This window comes from Eschrichtius robustus, chromosome 15, assembly GCF_028021215.1.
Source record: "Eschrichtius robustus isolate mEscRob2 chromosome 15, mEscRob2.pri, whole genome shotgun sequence".
In the NCBI taxonomy this organism is placed as follows: domain Eukaryota; kingdom Metazoa; phylum Chordata; class Mammalia; order Artiodactyla; family Eschrichtiidae; genus Eschrichtius; species Eschrichtius robustus.
The window spans coordinates 63,931,088-63,956,872 of record NC_090838.1 but is presented as its reverse complement, the minus strand read 5'-3'; the positions used below and the strand labels follow the sequence as shown (position 1 = coordinate 63,956,872).

The window sequence follows — 25,785 nt, the reverse complement described above, 5'->3', positions numbered from 1 at the left end:
GCTGTGGTGAGGATTAAATCAGAAGATCCATGGAAGCTCTTAACCTAGTGCCTGCCATATTATAAGCATTCAGTCAATGTTAGCTGTTATTATTATCCCGTATTTTCTCATAGTATTTTGTGAGGGCTTCTACTTCACCGCAAACCGTTGTCTTACACGTATGTGTCTGTCTCCCCCTTTGTGCAGTGTGACCTTGATGGGCAGGAATCATCTCTGTGGGGTACATAAATCCCATTTGGCCTTATCCAGTAATTGCAGGTGCCAAAAATTCAGTAAGTACTTGTGAAATTAAACAGACTTGACCAAGGGCAGGGAGTGGGTAGCAAGTAACGAGACAGAGACAGAGACAGAGACCGAGAGAAAAGGAGAAGAGGGAGGGGGAAGAGGGGTGCAGGAAGAGAAACTATTCTTCCTTGGGATGTTGCTCCTTTGTTGATTAATTTTTGGGACAAAATACAACTTAGTCCTCAATGACAAAGGACCCCGTAGAGATCTTAAGCCCACTACGACCATCCTCCACCTAAGTTTAAAGAACATTGTGTTTGAACCACTCACATGTTACAGCCTATAAGCCCTGCGTTTCCCTTTCTGTTCACAGTCTCTAGTGTCTCACCCTTGAGTACAAGCACTTACATCTCTGAAAGCCCTTATTTCTTAACCCTCCTCCCTCCAAGAGTCATCTAGTCCTCATTCTTACTGTCGTTCAAGATAAAGGAAACAAGGTGGTATAGCAGAAGAAGCACTAGGTTTTAGCGTCACATACACTTGGATTTTAACCCTGGCTCTGTGTGATCTTCAGCAAGGTGTTAACTTCTCTGAGCCTCAATTTCCTCATCTGTAATAATAGCACCTACCTCTCAGGGTCATTGTGTGGACTAGAAATAGGTGTGAAAAGCCTTTAGCATTGTGTGTGAGAGTCAGCCCAGGAAAATAAAGAGCCCCACACAGAGAAGTAAGGCTTGTACGTTTTAATGTTTCATGACTGTTAACAGAGCAGTCTCAAGGAGACCCCCAGAGAATCTGTTCTGACTTTAGAAGCACTTCCTGTGGACGATGGAGGGCCCTGCCTCATCATACTCTGGCTTGCTGATCCACATCTGCTGGAAGGTGGAGAGAGAGGCCAGGATGGAGCCTCCGATCCAGACTGAGTACTTCCTCTCTGGGGGAGCAATAATCTGCAAAGAGCAAATATGGTGAATCATGATCAGTCGCCAAGGAATAGGGAAGGTGGTCCAGGAATCATCTCACCACACTGCCAGACTACCCTGGAAAAGAACAGCCTCTGTGGTCAGAAAGGAACAGGAGAAACCTTGTGGTAGATTAGACTATTGCTCAGATTGTCACTCTCCCTCCCACCCCATCCCCCTGCCCCTCCATGAGAAGAGTTCAGCGTTCCACCCTGTGACTTTGGGCTGGGCCCTGTATTTGCTTTGGCCAATGGGATGTCAGCAGACTTGACACAGGGGCTAGAAATGTGCTTCAGGCATGCAGGTGGGCACACTGTCTTGTGTCTCTGCCATCTTCATGAGAAGAGCTTCCCTTGAAGAGCTACTGGCCCTTCAGCCTGGGCCCCACAGTGAGAGATGTGCCCCTGACCTGAGTTGGCTGGGCCTGCAGAGCTGTCTAGCCAAGCTCGACCTAGATCAGCTGACTCCCAGCTGACCTGCAGATGCATGAGCAATAAACGCTTATTATTACGTGCCCTGAAATTTCATAGTTGCTGTTACTCAGCAATAGCTAACCAATACAAACATCTGTAAAGGGAGTGCTGTTCTGTTCTTGCCTAGAGTTTGGATGCATGGGCAGCTTGGGCTGGGATTCCTCCATTCCTGAGTCTAAGCCAGTCTACTCAATAGTCTCTTGCATCTGAGAAGTTCTCAAATTCATACATGCCACTGGGATTCCTGAGCTTGGCCTTTAGGAATTGGTTGTCATGTCAGACAACTTTGAACTCCACCTACAAGTATATCTAAAAGGACCATGACTCTTCAACTAATTCCTGTTTCTGAAGGGACTAAGAATTCAGTGCTAGAACAAACCAGACATGAAACAGATTTTTTTGTCGCCTAAGAATCTCCCTACGTATTTCCTAAATTGCAGAGATCATGGAATAGCTAAATAAGTAGGGTCTTTAGAAGTTATCTTATTCAGGCAGACAAAAGTCACCCTGTTGCTCCTTTGACAGATACCTCAGGGACTGGCACAGCCACTAAGACGGTAACAGATTTTACTGCTGGGCAGTTCTAGTTGTGAGAAAACTCTGGGTTGTCTTGGGCTGGAGGCCCTAAGTCTCAGCCCCATTCCCACCACACTCTCTTCTTCCATATCCTGGAGCTTGCCTCACCTCCCCCAGTCCAATATGGCTGGGGTGTTTGTACCTGCACACATCCCCGGGCATCTTTGCTTACTCACTCTCTTTCCCCTGCCTGCAGTGTGCTTTCCCCTCCTCTGGTCTTATTTAAGCTGATCTTCCATTGATCATGTCTACTAATCAGATCTTAAACTCCTGGAAGGCCGGCAATGTTATTAAACTCAAGGCAGTGGCTCATAAATTGGAATATGCATCAAGTCATTGGTGTCCATTTATAAGTGTAAGTGATGGGGGCACCCCAGACCAGACCTGTTGAACCGGAATCAGGTGTGGTATCCTGACACATGGTCCTAGTAAAAAGCCGCTGCCCCAGGCCTGGCACATTGCCCCCCATGTGGCAGACCTCAGTAAGCGTGGCTGCTCCAATTGGCTCTGGGTGAGAAGAGCCCGCTGCTCACCTGTTTTCTGGTGGCCTGCTCTGCTTCCCTGTGCCAAGCACCATCTGCTAGGCAGGGGGAAAGCCTTTGTGAAGAAGGTTCTTAGAATACTGACATAGAGAACACACTTCCTCAGATCAGGCCTGCTCCCCAGAGACCAACTTTATTGTGAGACTTTGTAACTTTCAACCTATTTGTTATCTCTGTTTTACTCCTAACTCTTTCTAATCCTGCTAGTAGCAAAGTTCCTAGAAGCCCTAAAAGTGTCTGTCTGATTGCTTGGGGACCAGAGGCTGGGGAGAAGTGGTAAGACAGGTGGGCTCCCGTTCTGATGAGGCCTGTGCGGTGAGAAGCATTGTGTGGGAGGGCTGTGACCAAGATGGGACAGCACATCAGAGGCCGTTCAGGAATCAAGGAATGTTCCTGTGAGTTTGAACCAGCAGACTGTCCTATAGCCAACATTCTCTCTTTGGAACTTTCACCCTCCTCTGGGGTGACACCCAAGTCCTTTTTAAAAAGTTTAAAGTTTAAAGATGGTGTGGTGTTGCCTCCTTCTTTTCTTTCCCTCTTTCCCTCCTCATTTCCTCCTCAACCCCCTCAACTTCTCGCCATTCCAAATTCTTTCACCTCCTTCTCATATGGGGTCCATGAAATTGTGTTTGAGAGCCCACGCTAAATGTGTCTCCCGCTTATCAGTGCCCAAAGAACATAATCCCCCAAGATGAAATCTGTCTCGGGCCAGAATGACGGAGCACCCAGGAGGCCACCAAGCTGTAAGCCTGGCAGCCTGACTCGGAGCATCTCCCAAGTACACAGGTCTTTGTACAAAGAACAGGTTGGAGGGAGCCAGGGCAGGACCCACCTTGATCTTCATGGTACTGGGGGCCAGGGCTGTGATCTCCTTCTGCATTCTGTCGGCAATGCCGGGGTACATGGTTGTACCCCCGGAGAGGACGTTGTTGGCATATAAATCCTTGCGGATGTCAATGTCACACTTCATGATGGAATTGTAGGTTGTTTCATGAATTCCAGCTGACTCCATGCCTAGCAGAGATCACAGTAGCTAGTCAGCATCCACCACGCCACGCCTATAGCTCCTCAGGTGACCCTTCTGTTGATGCAGCTACCCTGGTTCGCCTCAGTCACCTCCCTAATGGATTATAAGATCAGACTCTCTAACTGGTCATCGCCCTGCCTTGAGTTTCCCCCAGTTCTGACTGATCTTTCACACTGTTCCCTGATGAATATTTCTAAAGGAATACTTTCATTGTATCACTTTTTTTACGGCTTTATTGAGATATAATTCATGTACCATAATATTCACCCCTTTAAAGTGTATAGTTCACTAGTTTTTAGTGTATTCACAGTGTTGTGCAACCATCACCACAGTCTAATTTTAGAACATGTTTAATACCCCCCAAGTAAACTCCATGCCCATTAGCAGACACTCTCCATTTTCCCCTGCACTCCTTCCCCAGCCTTAGGCAACCACTAATCTATTTTCTAATCTCTATAGATTTGCCTACTCTGGACATCTCATATAAATGGAACCATACAGTATTTGTTCTGTTGTGTCTGGCTCCTTTCACGTAGCATAATTTTTGCAAGGTTCATCCATGTTATAGTCTGTTATAGCCAAATAATATTCCATTGTATGGATATACCCATCATATCATCTTTGCCTATTGGTTGACATCTAGCTACCTTAGTCTGGCACCAAGATCTTCCACAGTAAGAGGCCCTGCCTGCCATACCAGCTCATGCCCACTTACCTGGGGTCCCCCATCTCCTGTCTTTTTTCCATGTGATATAATTCCACACTGTAGATAGAGGAATCTTCCTAAAGTGAAATACTGACTTTGCTACTCTGCTGTCTAAAAACTTCCAGGGGCTCTACATTGCTGATATGATTAACCCCCATGCTCTTTTTTTTTTTTTTTTTTTTTTTAACCCCCATGCTCTTTGTGTGGTCCAGTGGCTCTCTTGTTTCCTCTGTGTGCAAACACACACACACACACACACACACACACACACCTCACCCATCATGTCCCAAATAGAATATGACTTGTCACTCCTCCACACTTTGCACATACCTTTCCATTTGCCCTGCATGCCATTCCCTACTCTGCACTCCTTCCATTCCCAGATACCATAAAATGATACTCATTCTTCAAGGTTCTATTCAAATATTCACCTTCTCTGAGAAGCCTTCCCTGATTTCTTAGGCCTATAACACTTTGTCCAGTTTGCTATTTACCACTACACTATATGTCAACATTTGCTTACAGGCCTTTCTCTTATATACTTCTCAAGAAAGTAGTTATCCTTGTATTAAATATTATCTTATTTAATCCTTATGGCAACCCTATCTAGTAGGTACTATCATAATTTCTACTCTATAGATAAGAAAACTGAGGTTTGAAGAAGGTAACATGTCCAAGGTACAGCACTTGAAGGAGCAGAACCAGGATTTAAAACCAGGTCTGACCCCCAAACCCACCCTGTTTACTGCTATAGGTTTAAGACCCCATGATTTAAATTGTTGAGGGATCCAAGAAATATTTTATGTTTTAATCTCATTCTTAGCTTCATGTTTATATTCCCATCCCACTTTTCCTTTATTTTGATTTCCTTACCCTTATATTTAAAATTAGATTTTTATCTAGTTGTATTGTTTATGTATTTTTGGTCCTTCCTGGAAAAATATAGGCTAAGTATAAACAATAAACAGTGTGCGTGACTCCTGGTGTTTCTCTTTTCATCCCTGCCCTCCTGATTGGCCAGGACTACAGGCCGAGCCTCACCAATGAAGGAGGGCTGGAAGAGGGTCTCGGGGCAGCGGAAGCGCTCATTGCCAATGGTGATGACCTGCCCGTCTGGCAGCTCGTAGCTCTTCTCCAGGGAGGAAGAGGAGGCTGCCGTGGCCATCTCATTCTCAAAGTCCAGGGCCACATAGCACAGCTTCTCCTTGATGTCTCGCACGATTTCTCGCTCGGCTAGAAAGAGTAGAAATGACAGAGAGTAGATACTGAGCTCCGTTAGTTTGGTTGTCCCATTTTGATCTCCATGAATACTTCCTTCTTCCTTCTCTTTTGGGTTCAGTCTCAAGATGAATGTTAATGTTTTCATACCTCTTTCTAAAGTGAAAGTTCAAAATCTCGATTCCCAAGCAAAACTTTGTATGTGCTTTTCGTCTTGCTCTCATCACTCAGCCCTGACAAAGCTGCAGGCCTTCCTGAGGGCCTTTCAGGACACATTTCCCATCTAGATGGAGGCTTATATGCTGGGATTGTACAGAATCTAGGAAGGCTCCTACCTAAAACCTCTTCCTGCCCAGGGAGCCACTTCCTCTTAGAAATTCAGACTTTACTTATTCCATTTGTCCTCAGACAAACCATAAACCCCCTAGGTAATGAAATGTGCCACCAGATTCTTACCACCATTCTGCCGAATAAAAACTAGCTCTGATCCTGGTGTGGACATGGACAGAGGTAGCAGGTGCCTGGGGAGGGAAGGAGTGCTGTGAAAGCACACTTAAAAGAGGGCAAAGCCAAGCGCTTCTTAGGATGAGTAGGTCTAAGCCTTGTCTCCCTCCCCAGGGTGTCTTGGTTGGGAACCTTCCTCCTTAAATAAGCCTGCCCTGACTATCTGGTCTGGTCTTGGGGCCCAGCCCCAGCCTAGGGCCTCCCCGTTTGCCCTAAGAGAGTTTGAGGACACAGGGCCACTGACTTCTCATTAATCATGAGAATTTCTGGTCCTAGATCAGATTTGGTTCTGAGCTCAAGTCAAGTCCAGAAAGAGGCTGGGTACCTGTGGTCACAAAGGAATAGCCTCTCTCTGTGAGGATCTTCATGAGGTAGTCTGTGAGGTCGCGGCCAGCCAGATCAAGGCGCATGATGGCATGGGGCAGTGCGTAGCCCTCGTAGATCGGGACATTGTGGGTGACACCGTCCCCTGAATCCAAGACAATGCCTAAGGACAGAGAGGATAAGACCTATGAAAACCTTTAGTATTTTCTTTCATCTGTCTCTTTCTGGGACCGGTTACCGAAAGATCTTCAACGACCATATTTTTCTTTAGCAGCTAGAAAATTCACCCATGGTGAGAATTATCAATCATATTTTTTGTGTACATCAATTTTTGTGTATGTTGGTTTGTTTTCCCAAATGAGACTGTAGGCATCTGGAAGGCAAGTAAAATGTCTCCTCTTCTTATATTCCTTGAAACACTTTCACAAAAATGCACACGTCAATTGGCATCTAGGCTGCACGTTCTTTAGTGAGACTGGATAATTTGCATATCCCTCAGGCATCAAACTAACACATATGTAGTGCTAAAAGGACTATAAAAACCAGCTTGAAAAAAATAACATTCTTTACTGATGAAACTTTTAGTAAACCATGAAAGGAAATAAGTTTTCTCAATGTGATAAGAAATCTCTCCTGATCCAACAGCCACATAATTGATGGGGAAACACTACAATATTGTTACTGTATTATTATTATTTAATATTGTCCTGGATGTTCTAGCCAATGCAATATGACAGAAAATACAGATAAGAGGTACTATCATCAAAAGGGAACAGAATCATCATTATTTGCAGATAACGTGGTTGTATACTTAGAAGACCTAAGACAACCAACTGAGAAACGATTAGAGTTAATCAGATGATTCAGTAAGAGCCAGATCCAAAATAAATATCCAGAGATCAGCAGCTTACTCTTATACAAGGATGTTGGTCACAGCATATTTTATAATAAAAAATAAAAATTGGAGACAACCTAAAGGTCCTGCAATAGAGAAATGGTAAAATAAATAAATCAATATCATGGAACCATCACACAATGACTCCCATGTGGCCACTGAACATGACGTTCACAGCATAAAACCAAGCACAAAGCACGGGATACAGAACTGCATATACCTATATTTCCCCATCACCGTCCTTATCACCTGCAGTGAAATTATCCTTTACTTTCATCTCTCCTCCACTAGACTGTTAGCTCCATAATGGCTGGTCTGTCTTGTTTGACAGTGTGTGCCCATGGCCTGTAGTGTTTATCACATGGTAGGGAGTAATGGAAAATATTTGAATGAATGAATAAATGGACAAATCAATGAATACATGAATGAATGTTTGAAAGATGTTCATGCAAGCTGTGAAGCCCCTATTAAAAATCACTTTATTTTGAAGTTCCCTCTGTTTCCCTGAGCTCCTTTCTATACCAAGGCCATGTCATACTTACACACCCAACATCATAGGTTCTGCCATTGCTGCTTCATGAGCAGAAACATTCTAGCATTGTTGGAAAGTGTGTACAAGCTCCCAGACTAACTACTGTGAGGGAAATGGCCCTTGCAGGTTGTATTAGTCATGGTTTGTTCATGTAAATTCTTTCCAGCTACACTGGGTAGACTTGCATCTGCATTTTACATGGGCTTGCCTTCTGTTATCCCCAACCAAGGTTTTCCTTGGACTTTGACTGTCCCACTGATTCTACTGAACAGGAATCTCTGCAAGAGCCCAGCTTTCCCTTCCTCCCTCTCAAGTCAGAAAGGGAACGGATTACAGGGCTACTCACCTGTCGTGCGGCCAGAAGCATAGAGGGAGAGCACAGCTTGAATGGCGACGTACATGGCAGGGACATTGAAGGTTTCAAACATGATCTGAAAGAACAATGCAGAATAGAAGACTATCTGGCAGAAATCACAGCACCTCTTGGTCCACAGAATGGTTTGTAATTTTATTAAGGGCAGGAACTGTGCTTATTTACCCCTCTCCCACCTCCCATACGTTCTGGCATGGACTACAAACACAGCAATTCTCAAAAAAATTCTGTTGCATTGATGCATGAATGGGAGAAAGAATCTGGCCAAGCATTCATGTTGTGTTCTTGTGCCAGTGCTCAAGTCTTCCTGGCCTCTTACCTGGGTCATCTTCTCCCTGTTGGCCTTGGGATTTAGGGGGGCCTCCGTGAGCAGGGTGGGGTGCTCCTCAGGTGCTACCCGCAGCTCATTGTAGAAGGAGTGGTGCCAGATCTGGTTGGGACAAAAGTCAGATGAGTCCAGCAGACTCCCAGTGGGCTGGAAACTTCCTATGGACATGCCCATGCTGGGGGAGGATGGCACGATGCTCTCAGAATGGACTGGATCTGGAGAGGAGGCCTGTCAGCCATGGGAATTTCTGATTGCTCTTTAGAGGTTATATTCCTTCTCAACAAGGCCCCAGACAGGACTCAGACCTGGGGCCAATATACTTAGTGTGTTGATTATTTCTGTCTGACCTTGGCTCCTCTTTACACCTCTCCCTTGTCTCCCCTGCTTTGTGCCCTGAGGGACAAGGCCCTCTGCAGCTCTCTGGCTTCTGGCTGTGCTTGGCTGATAGAAGATACCAGCAAGAGGTTGGAGAGTGGGAGGGGGGAGAAGGGCATGGTGATCTCCCGGCAACACTGTGGCCTCCCTGAGCACAGCTCCTGTTGCGCAGCCCCTCCTCAGGCTCCAGCTCTCACTGAGCTCTAGTCACGCTGCCCTTGCCCTTCAGCCTTCCAGCTGTAAGAGCTTCCCTCTGTTGCTGGCACTTGAGTGCCTCTGCATCCCTTTCTGGTTCCCTAACCCTGCTCACACCTCTGTAAGTAGTCCTTCCTTAAATTAATTTCAGAACCCCAGCTGAGTGTATACTGTCTTCTGCTGAAGCCTGACAGATATGCATTAACTGTCACTGTGTTTCTCAACCTCAGCGCTTTGACATTTTAAGTTCAATAATTCTTCCTTGTGGGGGAGCTGAAGTGCATTACGGGATGTTTAGCAGCATCCCTGTGTCCCACCCACTAGATGCCAGTAGCACTTCTCCAGCTGTGAGGAGCAAAAATGTCTCCAGACATTGCCAAATGCCCCTGGGAGACAAAATCGCCCTGGTTGAGAATCACTGCTTTAGAGGAAGTTACTTCTTCCCGCTGTGTACTGTTCCCTCTTTAGTGATCCAGGACAACAAACAGGAGTCTTTATTTCAGAGGGATCAGGCAAAGAGTGGCAGGGACACAGGGCTTTGATTTCCTCAGAGGTGGGGCACAGGGTCCTCTGATTCCATTGTACCCATGTATTTAAGGACCCCTGGCTTTGTGCTAGGATGGTGCTAAATGTAATCTTAGTTTCAAAGTCTGGAGGGGAGAAAGGCAGTCAAAAAGACAAAATACAAGACACGTCCATATTTTAATGAAGGAAGAGGCAGGAGAAGTTCGTTTTCTGGGAGATATGAGTAGGTCCTGAGGGCAAAGGAAGGTCTCCAGAGACTGAGGAGGGCATCTGAGGCAGAGCAAATGGCACAAGCAGAGGACCTGGGCTGTGGAGGTGTCACAGGAGACGTGAAGGAGATGGCAATTAGGCTTAATAATGTGATCTTAGTATTTCCTCAAATGTGGGCCCTGGATGCTTTGGGATAATTGTTATAGGTGCAGGTTCCTAGGCTGTATCCCAGGCCCACAAATCAGAATCTTTGGGTGGGAAGGGAAAGCTGGGAAGAAGTGAGAGAGTGGCATGGACATATATACACTACCAAATGTAAAATAGATAGCTAGTGGGAAGCAGCTGCACAGCACAGGGAGATCAGCTCGATGCTTTGTGACAACCTAGAGAGGTGGGATAGGGAGGGTGGGAGGGAGACTCAAAAGGGAGGGGAGGGCTTCCCTGGTGGCGCAGTGGTTGAGAATCTGCCTGCCAATGCAGGGCACACGGGTTCGAGGCCTGGTCTGGGTAGATCCCACATGCCGCAGAGCAACTGGGCCCGTGAGCCACAACTACTGAGCCTGCGCGTCTGGAGCCTGTGCTCCGCAACAAGAGAGGCCGCGACAGTGAGAGGCCCGCGCACCGCGATGAAGAGTGGCCCCCGCTCGCCGCAACTAAAGAAAGCCCTCGAACAGAAACGAAGACCCAACACAGCCAAAAATAAATTAATTAATTTAAAAAAAAAACAAAAACAAAAACCATGCAGCCAAAAATAAATAAATAAATTTATAAAAAAAAAAAAAAAAAAAGGGAGGGGATATGGGGCTATATGTATACTTATAGCTGCTTCAGTCTGGTGTACAGCAGAAACTAGCACACCATTGTAAAGCAATTATACTCCAATAAGTATGTAAAAAAAAAAAAAAGAATCTTTGGGTGTTGGGCCCAAGCATCTGCACTTCATCTTACTTCATTTTCGGAAGCTTTTATAAAGTACTTTAAAAGTTAAAGATGTTGACAATTTTTAAATTAGGAAAATATTTTTAAGAGGACTAAAAATTTCTCATATTTCCATTACTTAATAATAAATAGTTAACACTTTGGCTTTTTTCTTCTCCCTAATCTTTCATCTTTATGTATTTTTAAATTTATTACTACTACCATTTATTTACTTCATATGCTTTCATTTATTTATTATTTACTACTGTTACACTTCTATGTTCAATTTTGTTTCCTGTCACTTTTCAGTTAATATAACATAAATAACTTTCTTTTCCATAGTAAACATTTATTTTTAATAAATTGAACTAAAATTTTTTTAATGTTTACACAACATTTCATCATATACCATCATCATCGTATATTTAATCACATTACTATTCATGGTATCTTTGAGTTTTGTTTATAAATAATCTTGTGAAAACTATCTTTGTACATATTACATTTTGTTTTTTCTATTCAGGATGTTTTCCAAAGAAAAAAATTCTAAGAATGGAATTACTGAACTACAGAGCATGGCAATTGGAAAACTTTTTGATTTCTATCACCCACAAAGAGGCTAATTTTGTCTTTACTTCAGAATTGAAATTGCCTGTTTCACCCTTAAGTGCATTCAGTGTTCTCACTCTTAAAATATGAAATAATTTGATAGATAAAATTAATACCTAGTTGTTTTACTTTGAATTTTTAAATAAGTTTTTAAATAATTTTTCAAATAAGTTTAAACTTCTTCAGATTTTCAACCTTTGATAATTTCTATTTGGCCAATTATCTGGTCATGTCCCTTGATTATTTGTCTGGTGGAGACTTTGTGTTTTTAATTATCGGTTTACATTAGTTGTTTATATTAATCCTCTTTTGCACTTGTGAATACTTTTTGCAATTTGTTGTTTGCCTTTTAAATTTGGTTTTGCTTTTCACATACTAGAAGTTATGATTTTTTTTTTTATTGAAGTATAGCTGATTTTTTAAAAATTAATTAATTAATTTATTTATTTTTGGCTGTGTTGGGTCTTCGTTTCTGTGCAAGGGCTTTCTCTAGTTGTGGCGAGCAGGGGCCACTCTTCATCGCGGTGCGCGGGCCTCTCACTATCGCGGCCTCTCTTGCTGCAGAGCACGGGCTCCAGACACGCAGGCTCAGTAGTTGTGGCTCACGGGCCTAGCTGCTCCGCGGCATGTGGGATCCTCCCAGACCAGGGCTCGAACCCGTGTCCCCTGCATTGGCAGGCAGACTCTCAACCACTGCACCACCAGGGAAGCCCGAAGTTATGATTTTTAAGAAGTCACATTTGTCATTCTTTTTCTCTGACTTCTTTCACCAGAAATTTGATAAATACTCACACTTACTATATTGTATTTTTTATCATTTGAATTTCTATATTTAACTTTCATATTCAATTGATATGTGTTTGATGAAATTGTGTGAAGTAAGGGCCATAAACAGATTCCCTACCCCCCAAATAATGAATCAGTTGTCACAGAATAATTCATTGAATTATTGAATCCTTCTCTCCCCTCTGGTCTTGGAAGTTTCATTTACCATGTATTTCTTTTTTACCTCTGTATTGGCACCAAATTGTTTTAATTTTTATAACTTTATATTATATTTTACTATTTGGATATAGCAAGTCTCCTCTCATAGTTTTTCTTATTCATTTTATTCTCATTAATTTTGTCTTATTTATTTTTCCACACTCTATGATTATCTTGCACGATTAAAACTCGTGGTATTTTTAGTCAAACTCATAGAAGCAGAGAGTAAAATGGTAGCTACTAGGAGCTGGGGGGAGGGAAAAGAGAGGCTATCTTAGTCAAGGCATACGAAGTGTCAGTTATGCGGGATGAGTAAATTCTGGAGATCTAACATAATATATTAGCATGGTGACTAAAGATAACAATGCTGTCCTGTATACTTGAAATTTGCTAAGAGGGTAAATCCTAAGTGTTCTCACTGCAAGGGAAAAAAACAAACAAACTATGTGAGGTAGTAGATATGTTAATTAGCTTGAGTATGGTGACTATTACATAATGTATACACATATCAAATCATCAAGTTGTATACCTTAAATATATACAATTTTTAAAATTGTGAGATTTTTGTTAGAATGGCAATGAGCCTATAAATTAATTTGAGGAGATCTGACAGCTTCACCCTATTCAGTTTTTCTTTTAAGGCACATAATATATTTTAGGGGTTTCTTTAAAGAGTTCATATTACTACTGTGAATAAATTATTTTGTCTATTATGTTTTCAAATTAGATATCATTAGAAATATAATAATATGTGCCACGTATTGAGCATTAAGTATGTTCCATGCCTTGGGATTATACTAAATATTTGCCTAGTTCAACCTCCAAAGCAACCTAATGAAGAAAGTATTTTTATTTCCACAAATAAGGAAGCTGAGGCTTAGAGAGAGGGATTTGCTCCTAGATCTCCCTGCCACTGACTCCAGTGTCTGTGCTCTTAACCATCCCACAGAGTGAAGCAAGAGCTATTGTATTTTTATCTATTTATGTCACATTCAGAGTGACTGAATCTAGGGTTTAGAGAAACTGAATCTAGGGTTTAGAGAAAAGTATATGCGTAGTACAGATTTCAAATCAGCTTTCTTTATTCCCAGTTGCAGTCTGCTCAATAAGCCCTCTATTACATTTCAAAAGACAGTCATTGCAGAAACAAGAATTCTCAGACAACTGTCAGTGGAATTTATCAAAAGAATATTAGAAATATTGTACAGCAACTATACTTCAATTTAAAAAAAGAGTATTAGAAAGGCTCTATTAGCATTTTGCACGTGATTTTGTGGAACACAAACTACCATTTAAAAATTACCCCCCACGTCTTCTTTTTAAAAAATATTTTATTTTCATTTATCATTTACAGGTGGTTTGTTCCTGATGTTAATATTTCCTAGGTATCTAGTGAGAGTTTGATCTTTTTTTTGGGGGGGGGGGCACGTGGTATGAGAGATCTTAGTTCCCAGACCAGGGATCAAACTCCTGCCCCCTGCGGCAGAAGCATGGAGTCCTAACCGCTGGGCTGCCAGGGAAGGCGCCCCCTCAACATCTTCTGACATGAAAAAAGCTTCTAGAAACCGGTAGAGATTCCTATTTAAATTTTTCACTAGAGAAGCATCATACTAATATAGCATTAATGCACCTATCTGAGGTCATGACAGGGAAAATAAAGGGGAGAAGCTATTTGCCTTTCTGGAAGCAGCAGAGCATTTTAAAGGATAAGCACTGCGCTGGAGTGAAAGCTGGAAAGGATAAAGCTGGGACTTAGGCGGGACCAGGTCCTCAAATGCCAGACAGGGAGTCAGGAACCTACTGTTGGTTAGTGAAGAGTCTGAGGAGGTGAGTGACATGATCTGGTCTGTTTTTAGAAAGACAAGCTTTGCAGAAGTGCAGAGAATGAATTAGGTGAGTGAGGCAGGAGACAAAGAAATCAGTCAGGAAGGCATTGGAGTCGTCTAGTGAGAGATGTTGGCAGCTGAGGCTGGGGAATGCCCGGGGGATGGACAGGAAGGAAAGAAGGATGTGAGAAATGTTGCAGAGGAAGAGTTGGCAGGGCAGACGGTGGGTGTTGATGATGTTAAAGTGAGCACCCTAAAGGGGGAGTCCACCAGTACCTTCTCCATGTCATCCCAGTTGGTGATGATGCCGTGTTCAATGGGGTATTTGAGAGTCAGGATCCCTCGCTTGCTCTGAGCCTCATCCCCCACGTAGCTGTCTTTCTGGCCCATTCCCACCATTACACCCTGCAATGTAAAAGAGAAGGAAGGAGAACGGAATTGGCCGAGAGCTCCGCTTAGAGGGATTCAGGTATTGGAGGGTCTCTGAAGAAGGTTAAAGATAGGGAAAATGTCCTTCTTCCCCTGGAAACCGGACTGAAGGAGACAGGGTGAGGCGGATACCGATGAATGTAGAGATGGCGGGAGGGAAGGCGGAGGATTTCTTGTGGGCTTGTCTCTTTTCTTTGTCCTAAAACAATGTCATTTTCTGAGAGAACAGGGCCCATCCATACACGTCTTCCTCTTACCTTACCTTACTTAGCACACACACACACACGCACGCATGCACACACGCACACAGGCGCGCGGCTCAGCATGGACTCCACAGTCCAGTGCGTCCTCCTAGTAACTCAAAGCCTTGGGTCCAGATGAATACATACCTGGTGGCGAGGGCGACCCACAATGGAAGGAAAGACAGCCCGGGGGGCGTCATCTCCTGCAAAGCCAGCCTTGCACAGGCCAGAGCCATTGTCACACACGAGTGCAGTGGTCTCCTCTTCACACATGGTGAGTGTGGCCGAGTGAACCAGGGGCTGGAGCACCTAGGGAACTGGGGAGAAGAGAGGTAATTGGCCACTTGTCAAAATCATGTTGGAGACAGTCTTCTTGGCTGTCTTGGGGCCTGACCCCATCGGCAACCAAGACCTAGTTCCAGGAGGGACAGGTGTGGACCTGGCCCCTTACTCTCTGGCATTTGGGCCTCTTCCCTCTACCTTACTGTTTTGGGCTGAATTGTTTACCCCCCAGTTTCTATGTTGAAGTCCTAACCCTAGTACCTCAGAGTGTGACTGTATTTGGGGATAAGGCCTTTAAAGGGGTAATTAAAGTAAAATGAGGTCATTAATCCAATATGACTGGTGTCAAATATGCCTAATTCAATAGAACAGGTATCTTTATAAGAGGAAATTGGAACACAGACACACACAGAGGGAAGAACATGTGAAGACACAGCAAGAAGACAATCATCTACAAGCCAAGTTGAGAAACCTCAGGAGAAACCAGCCCTGCTGATACCTTGACTTCAGACTTCTAACCTCCAGAATTGTGAAAAAATAAATTTCCCTTGTTTAAGCCAGTCTGTGGAACTTTATTATGGCAGCCCTAGCAAACAAATCCACCTGCTTCTCAAAGACCTGAAATGACTACAAAGCGTTAATCTAATGGAAAGAATCTCTAAAGACTTGAAGTTTAGAAAAGGAATTGAAAAAATTTGCAGTAAACATAATTAAGGGTTATTATTTGCTATATAAAAGAACTCCTACAAATCAATAAGAAAGAAGTAAATAGCCTAAAAGAAAAAAATAAAAAGACTATGAATAGATAATTGACAGAAAACGAAATGCAAATACCCAACAATTACATGAAAAGATGTTCCGCCTCACTAGCTATCAGGAAATGCAAATGAAATAAGACCATTTTCACCCATCGTATTGTTAAGATTCAAAGTTTTATTATAGGTGTTGGCAAAGTTGTGGGAACACTGGCACTCTTTTTTTTTTTTAAAGATATTTTATTTATTTATTTATTTGTTTTATTTATTTATTTTTGGCTGCTTTGGGTCTTTGTTGCTGCGCGTGGGCTTTCTCTAGGTGCGGCGAGCGGGGGCTACTCTTCTTTGCGGTGCGCGGGCTTCTCATTGCAGTGTTAATCAGAGAAACACACCAACACACAATCTGGTACTACCCAAAAGTCCCTTGTGGGATACTGTACTGAGGTTAAGAGAAGGGCCAGGCAGATCGACATGGACTAATGTGGATAGATTTCTAAACCATTCTGCTGAGTGAACAAAGCAAGTTGCAGAATAGAATGTCCAGCATAAAACCATTTATGAGTTCTTTTTAGAGCACAAAACAATATTGTGCATTTTCCATAATTTTCTTTTTGTGTGGATGTGAACACAACAAAAAGTTCTGGAAAAAAAAAATCTAAGACTGATCATAGTGGTTACCTGGAAGTGGGAAGGGGACTGAGAGAAGTGCCGTAATGTTTTAATTTTTAACAAGGAGATTGTATCCATGTATAGTTTATAATTAAAATCAATCATACATATCATTAAGGAAAATAAGATGCAGGTGAAAATGTACAATCCTAAGGGTAGGAGCCCCTTGAGGAGGACAGGGCAGCCTGAGAGGAGAGAGGAAAGTGAGAGAATTCGTGATGGGACTCACTGCCCCTGTTGCTTCAGATGGAGAAAAACAGAGAAGTCTTTCCTCCAGTGCTGATATCTGAATTGGGACGACTGCAAAGTGACGAGGGAATGAATTTTTCTAACGTCTGTTGCAGGTTTTCTTTCTTTGGGTGAGGGGCAGTGTAAAAAGACCACACCTGACAAATTCTTGGCACTTGATGATGAAAGAGAAGCAATGGCAGCTCAGGAGATGGTGTGCGGATTGCCTTCCAGCCTGAGAAGCCCCCCAGTGGGGCAGACTGGAAGTGGGGAGGGTCCCAGCTCGGGGTGGGGGGGCGGTGGGAGTCCAGAGAAGAGAGGCACGAGGCATGGAGAGAGAAGGTGGCTGCAGAGGACAGCCCACCAAGCTTCATTCGGAACGTGTGGCAGGAGGGGAAGAAGAGAGCTGCCCTAGATGCCTGGGACGCTGGTCCTCCAACACCCTATGTGAAAGGAGGACAGCAAAGACCATGACCAAAGCAAAGAGGAGACAGAGTCCCAGGCCTGAGAACGGGAGGTCAGAAAGGCTACCTAGAGACTGAGCGGAAGCTTATTCACACAGTTTGCAGGCTAGAAGGAAGCCCTTGCCTCTTATGTTCAAAGCAGGGTGCACACTAGGGGAGAGGCCCACTGTGACTTCTTGAATCCAGCTCTCCTTGTCCTTGCTGACCCTCATGATCACCCATGGTCACAGTGATCAAGTCCCAGTTCTCCCAGTTGGCCTACAAGGCCCAACAAGGTCTGGCCCCTGCCTGTGTCTCCAGGCTCATCTCCCCCCTGGCCCCCCTTGGCCTTCTCACTCCGGCTATGTGGAGTTCCTTTCCATTCTCCAAATGTGTCATCTTGTCTCCCTTCTGGCCCTTTAGACATGGGGTCTGGAACACTCTTCCCCCAACATATTTGCTACTGACTCCCATCACCTGTCAGGCCTCTGCATCAACACTGCATTTTCAGTCTCTCTGGCCTACCGGTCTCAGTTAGTGGCCCTTCTTCTTTGCCCCACAGCACCTTGAACTTGTCCCAGCAATGATCAACTCTGCACATCTGGGCTCATCTGTAGCTCTGTAAAGGCAGGAGCTGTGCCTGTCCTGTTCTCCAGCGATTCTTCAGTAAGTCTCGCACAATGTCTGGCACAGGGTGGGCTCTTAAACCTTTTTTTTTATCCAGATGAATGATTGAATGAATCAATGGATGTCAAGGAGAAGGATTTTCAGAATAACAAAGGTAGAACAAACACTGGTGAGAGGACACTGGTCTGAGACGAGGTGGAGATTGAAGGAAAGTACCTAGTTGTTCAAAACAATGTTGTCTCTGGTCTGAACAGTTTCTGGACTGCAGGGAAGATCCCTAACCTTCTGCCATGTTAGACCAATGGAGAAATGGAGAGATGTCAGGAAATGGAGATGGCAAATATTGTTCCAATATTCAAAAAGGGAAAGAAGGCAGATATCTAAAACCTCAGATAATCTTGATATACAAATTAGGCAGGTTTCCAGAAGGTGTTATTAAAGAAGCAGTGGGCTTCCCTAGTGGCGCAGTGGTTAAGAATCTGCCTGGGGCTTCCCTGGTGGAGCAGTGGTTAAGAATCCGCCTGCCAATGCAGGGGACATGGGTTCGAGCCCTGGTCCGGGAAGATCCCACATGCCGCGGAGCAACTAAGCCCGTGTGCCACAACTACTTAGCCTGCGCTCTAGAGCCCACGAGCCACAACTACTGAGCCCACACGCCACAACTATTGAAGCCCACGCACCTAGAGCCCATGCTCCGCAACAAGGGAGGCCACCACAATGAGAAGCCCGCGCATCGCAATGAAGAGCAGACGCCCGCGGGCAGCAACAAAGACCCAACGCAGCCAAAAATAAATAAATAAATCTATTTAAAAAAGAATCTGCCTGCCCAGAAATAGAGACACAGATGTAGAGAACAAACATGTGGACACCAAGGGGGGAAAGCGGCGGGGCGGGGCGGGGCGGGGGGGTGGGGGGTGGGGGTGTGTGATGAATTGGGCGATTGGGATTGACATGTATACACTGATGTGTATAAAATTGATGACTAATACGAACCTGCTGTATAAAAAAATAAATAAAATAAAATTCAAAAATTCAAAAAAAAAAAGTAAGCTTCTTCCAAGCAATTCAGAGGGAAATAGAATATAAAATTTTAGAATTTTAAAACACTTTTTCCCCCTTCTGTTGTTTTCAAAGGCTTTGGGGGTGGCAGGGGGAGGTGGTGGTAGTGGGATATTGGAGTTAGAATAGCCATAACATAAAAACAGTGAATTTTACTAAGGAAAATGAATCCCAGGAATTCTATTCAAATAGGATAGATTCTTTTGTTGTGCTAGAGGTGTCCTGTGTTGAAGATACTAGGCTACATGGGAATATTTGTCTAGAAAAGAAAAAAATTTTTATTAATTGGTATTTTATTGATGACAATAAAGTTGGAATATGATAATAAAAAAATAAGGACTTCCCTGGTGGCGCAGTGGTTAAGAATCTGCCTGCCAATGCAGGGGACACAGATTCGAGCCCTGGTCCAGGAAGATCCCACATGCTGCGGAGCAACTAAGCCCGTGCGCCACAACGACTGAGCCTGCGCTCTAGAGCCTGTGAGCCACAACTACTGAGCCCGCGTGCCACAACTACTGAAGCCCGTGTGCCTAGAGCCCGTGCTCCACAAGAGAAGCCACAGCAATGAGAAGTCCGCGCACCGTAACAAAGAGTAGCCCCCGCTCGACGCAACCAGAGAAAACCCACACACAGCAATGAAGATCCAACGCAGCCAAAAATAAATAGATTTATAAAAAATAAATAAATTAATTAATTAATTAATTAATTAAAAAAAAGAAGAATCAGCCTGCCAATGCAGGGGACACAGGTTCAATCCCTGGTCCGGGAAGATCCCACATGCCGCGGAGCAACTAAGCCCGTGCACCACAACTACGGAGCCTGCACTCTAGAGCCTGCGAACCACAACTACTGAGCTCACTCGCCACAACTACTGAAGCCCGTGCGACTAAAGCCCGTGCTCCACAACAAGGGAAGCCATCACGATGAGAAGCCCGCACACCGGAACAAAGACCCAATGCAGCCAAAACTAAATAAAATAAAAATAAATAAATTTTAAAAAAAAGAAGCAGTGATTTCTTGTAATTGATTAGGGTTTACCAAGAACAAATGTTGGCAGACTAACAGCCTCCCTTTTTCCACAGGACCCCCTGGCTGGAAATGCAGGAGAAGGTGGGAGACATTGAGCTTAACTTGATCTTGGCATCTGACAAATTCTCCCGTGATATCCCTATGGATAAAGCCATGTGGGCTGAACAATAAATCAATTAGGCATATTTACAGCTGCCTGAGTTATTGTCACTGAAAGGTGTTAATTGATAGGTCACTGTCAACCTGGAGGCAACGATATGCCTTAGAGCTCCACTCTTGATCCTTTCTCATGTGACATGTTTATAAATGAGTTGGATGAAAATATAGAGTGCATGGTGATCAAATGTCCAGATAAAACACACATGTTGGCTGGAAGAATCGAAATCCAAAAGATCTCAAAAAGCAGAGAAAATGAACTGAATCCACTAAGATTAAATTTAATAGGATAAATATGAGGTTGCGGATGTGGGTCTGAATAACCAAACTGTGAAAGCTCTTGTTCAGCCTCTGTGAGCAGGACCTGGGGTCTTGTCGACAGTCTGCAGTGTGCTGGAGCCATGATAAAAGCTAACCCCACTTTCAGCCAGAGCGCTGTGTCCGGTTCTTAGGGCCACCGTTGCCAGCAGAGCTGTGGGAAGGTGGGCTCCCGTTCACGGCTGACATGGCAAATTGTACTACTTTTCTAAAGAGGAATTCAAAAATACTTATCAAAAGCCTTAAAAATGTACATATCTCTTAACTCCACAAAGACACTTCTAGGAATTTATCCTTGGGAAACACTCATGGGTGAGTGCAAAGATTTGGCCAACTTTAATGAGAAAAAAAGTTATTGAATAATAAATAAACTGGTTTAAACTAGATGCCAGAAACCTCCCTACAACAGAGAGAGCAGAATATTTAATGTCCTGGAAAAAGTGCAAGCTGCTTTGTTAGGTGAAACACAATATGTTCTGTGGTTCCATTTTTGGTAAAAATGTATTTTTAATTTTTAAAAATTGGGAGCCTTTCACATACATTATCTATTTAATCCTCACAAAAGCCCTGAGGGAAGATATTTTTAGTTCCATTTTACAGATAAGGAAACCAAGTCTCAGAGAAGTGAAAGGACTTTGCTCTCGGGCTCCTCACTGGGAGCAGCAGGGCTGGCCTCAGCCCAGGACAGGCTTCAAAGCTTGGGCTTGCACCTTCCCCACCACCTCAGTGAAACCCTCACAACTTCTCCATGTTTGGTGTTTTTGCTTCTGCCTCTCTGTCTCTCTAGCACTTTTGGCAGCAAAAGCCCTAAAACCAAAGGGTCTGTGTTCTTTTCTCTCTGTGAGCCTCTGAGCCCCTCCTATGCCATGCCTAGGTCTAGATTTATGTTTACAGCCCCTGCATCGGTGTTTAGCACATAGTAGGTGCTCAGGAAATGTTGGATGGCAATCCCACCACCTGCCTGGCCTTCCCCTGACAGTCTGCTCTGCCCCTGCCCCTGCAAGTTGAGCTCGAGTCCCCACAGGCCAGTCTCAGGGCAGCTCGGTCATGTGGGCCTGATTTAGAACCACACAGGGACAGTCTTCTTCACAAGCTGGTCACAAAGAGTTCTGTTTCCTTGTTCTAGCAGGTGGTCCACCTTGAGGAGAAAACAACCCCAAAAGCTAGAAGGTGGCCAAGAGGCAAAGCTGCACCTCTGTGACTGTCTCCCTCTGGGGTCCCCTCTCTCTTGTGACTTATAGTTCAAGCCTGTCTGGCTTTTCAGTGAACCCTTTTGTCTCCCCTTGAAGTTCCCCACCCATAGTAAGAAAGAACGTTGGACTTTGTTTCCCAGCAGCTGAGACAGCTGGCCTGGAGTGGAGCTTGGCGTGGCCCGTGCTGTGCTGCCCAGGGAGAAGGCTTGGACCCTGGAGCCAGGCTCTCCTGGAATGTCTCTGCCAGGGGAAATTCTAAACTTCACTCAGCCACTTGCTGGTAATTTGTGGCTAAACTCGAGCGTGTCAACTGAACCAGAGCCAATGTCACTGTGGTTTCCTGGGTCACAACCACTTTGCACTCGCAGAAAGCCGAGTTCACTGTTCTGGCTCTTTCAGCACGTACTACATCTGGGCTTCATTGAGGATTTCACAGAGTTAGAAACACAGCTCCCCGCTCCTCTCTGAAAAGTGGCCAAAATCCAAAGACATAATGAGCGCAAAGAATTTGCTCACCCACGCATCCCCCTGGCCACCCCCAAGCAAACATGAGGACAAGATGAGAGCCCCCTACACTCACTCTCTGAAGGAGAAGGGTTTGGCTTCAGAGTTCTCTCCTGCCCTTCCTTCTTTGCTCTCCTCCTTCTGGGCACCCCTTCCCATGGCCAAGTCCCACGGCTCCCTCTTTGGCCTCCAGTTTCCTCAACTGTAAAATGGAAATGGTGACATCTATCTCCCAGGATAATGGATCAAATGAAATAATGGAAATGTAGTGCTTTATAAATTGGAAATCAATTTAAATCAGGGTCAGCAAACTAACGCCTGTTTTTGTGAGGCCCGCGAACTAAGAATGGTTTTGACATTTTTTAATGGTTGCAAAAAAGCCAAAGAATAAGATTCTATGACCCAAGAAAATTATATGAAAATCAAATAATAAATAAAGTTCCATTGGAACGCAGCCACACCCATTCACTTACATACTGTCCATGGCTGCTCCGGTACAGTGGCAGAGTTGAGTAGCTGTGACAGAGACCTTTAGACTCACAAAGTCTAAAATATTTACTATCTTGCCCTCTACAGAAAAAGTTTGCCAGCCCCTTTTGTAAAGGGCTGCACAAATAATAATTCTTATTATCTCTCTTACTCTTCTCCATTAGAGCTTGCTCCCCGGATGAAGCCTGCCATACTGGAAGGAGATGAATTGATCCACTTCATCAATCAATGATTATTGAAGGGAAGGTTGAATTTATGCCAGTTCCCAAAGACGTTTTCATTTTAGGGGAAAGTTTGAGTCCTAAAAGGAGGGCCTCTCAGATAGTGAGATTTCAAATACTAGTTGGGGAAACATCTTGGAGTGAGGGCTTCAAATGACAAGTAAGCAGCTGCCTATTAAAATCTGCAAACACATATATCCATACAATGACTTCACAAGAAACACTCCTATGGTGGAAAATTCTAGCAGCACCTCTTATTAACTTCAGGGTATCTCGACTTGGTTAATATACACTAATTAAATTAAAAATGGCTTCTGGCTAGCAATATTTCTGATCCTCAGGAATCTGCCATTTGGACCTGCTCTTCTGGCTTTTACCTTGGCCACTCACTCGCTCCCCCTGCTTAGCTCTAGTCCCATCCCCTCTCCTGAGCTCCAGAGCCCATGGGACATCTACACTCCATGCCCTGGCACCTCAACTCCACCTCTGAGACTGCTGTCCTCATCACCGTCCTCTGACTGGAATGGCCCCTCAGAGATTGGCACCACCCACCCAGGATGGAACCCAAGCCCAACACCCTGACTGCTTCCTCCTCCCTCCCAACCAATCCCCAGGCCCTCTTATTTCTGCCTCCATGTAGCTCCAGCCACCAACTTGGGACCACTGCACACTGTTGTAGCACTCTTGCCCTGTTCAGTCCACTCCCCTCACAGCTGCCTGAGCAGTCCCTTCAGAGGGCAGACCTCTTGCTATGATCCTTCTGTGGTGCCCCATTGCCCAATCCCTAGTAATCTGGCCCTGCCTGCCCCTCTGACCTTAGCTTTCCCTGCTTCCTGCCTTGAAATCTATATTCAGTGGAGTTGAGCCCCTTAAACAGTCCCAAAGAACATGCTCCCTCTGTCCTGGGACTACCCCTACTTCAGGGCCCAGCTCAGGTACCCCTTCCTCCAGGAAGCCTTCCCTGATAACTTCTGGGCTGGGTGAGGGGCTCCTCCTGTGCTTTACCCCTTTCATATATTTATCTTCTCCATGGTTCTCATCTATCTCTCCCAGTGATTGCAGAAGCCCCTACACTGTCCCTAAGGAGCAGAGACAGTGCCTGGTACATAACAAGTGCTCAATAAATGTTGCCAGAGTGAACAAATGGAAGGAAGAAAGAAATCTAGCTTCAAGGTCATGATGTCATTCTGCCCATCTTGGTTTCCCAGGCATAACATGTAGAATCTCTGCTCATTAGAGTTTCTCTAGTGCCCATGTATCTCTGCCACAGGAATCTCTGTCTCGCTGCAGCCCAAGGGCTCACCTCAAGGTCTAAACCCATTCAAATAATAAAAGCAAGTGCTAGAGCCTCCCTATGCAAAGTGTGGTCCCAGACCAGCAGCCTCAGCATCACCTGGAAGTTTATTAGGCATGGAAATTATCAGGCCCCACCCCAGTCTACTGAGTCAAAATCTGGGGTGGGGGGCGACAAAGCAATCTGTGTTTTAACAAGTTGTCCAGGTGATTTTTAAAGTTTGAGCACTCAGGGCCAGGCCCTGACAGTGTTGACCTGAGCACTTTATACATATATTATCTCATTTAATCCTCACAACAGCACTGCCGGATAGGTATTATTACCATTGCTCCCATTTTACAGGTGAGGAAATTGAGGTCACTTAGTAATTCTGGTAGCTGGGGAGTCTGCCTCCAAGGCCTGCATCATAACCCCAGCCAGCCTCAGCTGTAAAGAGATGTTAGCAGACTCTGTTCACAAAAGTGGACACAGCCCCTTGGTCTATTTTCCTCTTAATTATTTATGCACTTGTGTCTGTGTGTGTGCCGTTGGGGGAAGATGATGGCATTGGTGGGTGGTTTCACAGCCAGGTGTGGGTCTTTTGTACAAGTTGCTTAACTTCTCTAAGGTCTCAGTGTCCTCATCAGAGAACGAATGAATTAGATGGTTCCACTTCCTTCCAGCCCTAAAACCACATGATGCCCCAGGACACTTACTCCACTCCACTCCACTTTTTGCATCCTCCAATGACCCTGGAGCCTTCAAGGGTGAGAAAACTCTTAGCCAAGCATGAATCAGAGAGACCCGTGGGGGTCTGAAGAAAATACTCACCCATCCCCAGCAGACACAGACACAGGGGCCATAATTGGTCTGGATTTAAATGCCCCGAGAAGAAGTCATTTCTCTGAAAAGCATCTGTTCCCCTAAAACAGCCTCCCAGACATTCTGAGCCACGACCAAGCTCACCTCATGGGTGTAGATCTGCGCTGGCTCTGGTGAGCAGTGACAGCAGAGACCGCAGGTGACACATCCCACCCACCACCCAGTTAGGAGGGCAGGGAGTCCCGTTCCAGGCTGTTCCTGCCCCAGGATGCCCCATGGCCAGAAATACCTTTTCCTGGCAGGCAGCAGTGTGCTTGTAGGCAGAGTTGCACACCGAGGGTCTTGACGTGTGACCTGGGCCAGCGTCACAGAAGCCAGGCCAGTCTGGAGGCGCCTCCTGCACCCAGGGGTCCAGGCAGCCCCAGAAAGACAGAGACGGCAGAAGCTGTACAGTACTCACCGAGTGTATGAGAGGTCCTTCTCCCAGTGACTGAGGGCTGGTGTGTCTTCGGCATAAATACCAGAGCAATATAAAACCCCAGAGGCGGATCTTCTTTAAACAGAGTCCCTAAAAAGGCCAGCTGACGGTGTGTTAGCAGTATTACCATATAAGGTGGTTTTTTCAATAAATCGGCCTTGGGGGGGTGGGAAGGGGGCTGGGTAGAGTGAATTATCATTTGAAAAATGTATGCAAAAGGACTCAAGAGGCAGCAGCCTCG

The 25,785-nt window shown here is 44.8% G+C and overlaps 1 protein-coding gene across 2 annotated transcripts; it reads right to left on the bottom strand.

Annotated features, from left to right (window-relative positions):
• Positions 1-953: 953 nt before the first annotated feature.
• Positions 954-25,567, bottom strand: ACTG2 (actin gamma 2, smooth muscle). Of its 2 annotated transcripts, none has more exons than XM_068564399.1 (9): positions 25,527-25,567; positions 15,146-15,315; positions 14,604-14,732; positions 8,677-8,787; positions 8,331-8,415; positions 6,559-6,720; positions 5,553-5,744; positions 3,611-3,792; positions 954-1,175 (listed from the first exon to the last, which is right to left on the bottom strand). In XM_068564399.1, exons 2-9 carry the CDS (start codon positions 15,269-15,271, stop codon positions 1,032-1,034), a joined length of 1,131 nt encoding a protein of 376 aa, XP_068420500.1. In that variant the 5' UTR covers positions 15,272-15,315; positions 25,527-25,567; the 3' UTR covers positions 954-1,031. The 2 variants fall into 2 exon arrangements, with proteins under 2 accessions (XP_068420500.1, XP_068420501.1); XM_068564400.1 differs by having other exon boundaries at positions 25,356-25,540.
• Between the last annotated feature and the right edge of the window lie 218 nt (positions 25,568-25,785).

What these genes read in the sequence shown, in the direction of transcription:
- ACTG2 (XM_068564399.1), bottom strand. Translation starts at nt 15,271, where the DNA reads ATGTGTGAAGAGGAGACCACTGCACTCGTGTGTGACAATGGCTCTGGC. An exon ending in ACTGGGATGACATGGAGAAG is followed by an intron (nt 8,788 to 14,603) that starts GTACTGGTGGAC and finishes TGTCCCAACCAG; the next exon opens with ATCTGGCACCACTCCTTCTA. An exon ending in TGCTTCTGGCCGCACGACAG is followed by an intron (nt 6,721 to 8,330) that starts GTGAGTAGCCCT and finishes CTCTGTCCTTAG; the next exon opens with GCATTGTCTTGGATTCAGGG.